The 1214-nt window shown below is 40.4% G+C and overlaps 1 protein-coding gene across 1 annotated transcript; it reads left to right on the top strand.

Annotated features, from left to right (window-relative positions):
* Positions 1-583: 583 nt before the first annotated feature.
* Positions 584-949, top strand: LOC138897536 (uncharacterized). Its single transcript, XM_070183515.1, has one exon. The coding sequence runs from the start codon at positions 584-586 to the stop codon at positions 947-949; it is 366 nt and encodes a 121-aa protein (XP_070039616.1).
* The last annotated feature ends 265 nt before the right edge of the window (positions 950-1214 follow it).

Here is a 1214-nt window from a genome sequence, read left to right as displayed (position 1 = left end):
AAAAGAGGTACCATGGTTCGCGGATTTGGTAAATTTTCTTATGAGTGGTATCATTTCGGATGAGTTCCCTTCAAATCAAAGGAAGAAGCTCAAAAGGGATTGTCAAGACTACTATTAGGATAAACCATAACTTTTCCGAATTTGCACGGATGGGGTAATTTTGAGGTGTGTGCCGCAACGTGAGATTCTTGGGGCTTTTCATTCTTCATCATATGGTGGTCATCATGGTGGAGCGAGAATTGCGACTAAAGTCCTAAGTTGGGTCGTTATTGGCCTACTCTTTACAAAGATGCAAATGAGTTGGTGAAAAGATGTGATGAATGTCAACGGGCCGGTGAAATTTTAAAGAAACATGAGATGCCCCTTACAACCATCTTGAAGATTGATATTTTTTATGTTTGGGGTATTGACTTTATGGGCTATTTTGTGAGTTTTTGTGGAAACACCTATATTTTGTTCCCAGTGGATTATGTGTCTAAATGGGGTGAGATCGTTCCCTTACCCAATAATGAGGCTAGAAGTGTAATGGTTTTCTTGAAGAAGAATATATTTACATAAACCCAATAATGAGGCTAGAAGTGTAATGGTTTTCTTGAAGAAGAATATATTTACAAGATATGGTACTCCGCGAGCAGTCGTAAGTGATGGGGGATCACATTTCTGCAATAAGACTTTCGACACTTTACTTGGCAAGTATGATGTTACTCACAAGGTGACAACTCCCTATCACCCACAAGCTAGTGGTCAAGTGGAAGTCTCTAATCGGGAGATAAAGAGTATTTTGTCCAAGACTGTGAATGCAAATCGGATGGATTGGTCCAAGAAGCTTGATGATGCTCCATGGGCATATAGGACGGCTTACAAAACACCTATCGAAATGTCCCCATACCGGTTGGTGTTCGGGAAAGCTTATCATCTTCTGGTGGAACTAGAGCACAAGGCAATATAGGCTTTGAAGAAATTGAATCTTGATTGGGATGTAGCCGCTAACTTGCGGGTTGCACACTTGAATGAATTGGATGAGTTTCGGTACCATGCATATGAGAGTTCGTCCTTATATAAAGAAAAGATGAAGTATCTTCATGACAAGTACATTTATAACAAGGAGTTCAAGGCCGGTGATCTAGTGTTGTTGTTCAAATCAAGGTTGAGAATGTTTCCCGGGAAGCTCAAGTCAAAGTGGAGTGGTACTTTTGAAATTGTTGGTGTGACAC

This window comes from Nicotiana tomentosiformis, chromosome 8, assembly GCF_000390325.3.
Source record: "Nicotiana tomentosiformis chromosome 8, ASM39032v3, whole genome shotgun sequence".
Lineage (NCBI taxonomy): Eukaryota > Viridiplantae > Streptophyta > Magnoliopsida > Solanales > Solanaceae > Nicotiana > Nicotiana tomentosiformis.
Note: the sequence above shows the minus strand (reverse complement) of the source record. Positions and strands in the feature narration are given on the sequence as shown.

Bases quoted from the DNA above. Each gene is read 5' to 3' on its own strand.
- LOC138897536 (XM_070183515.1), top strand. From the start codon at position 584: ATGGTTTTCTTGAAGAAGAATATATTTACAAGATATGGTACTCCGCGA.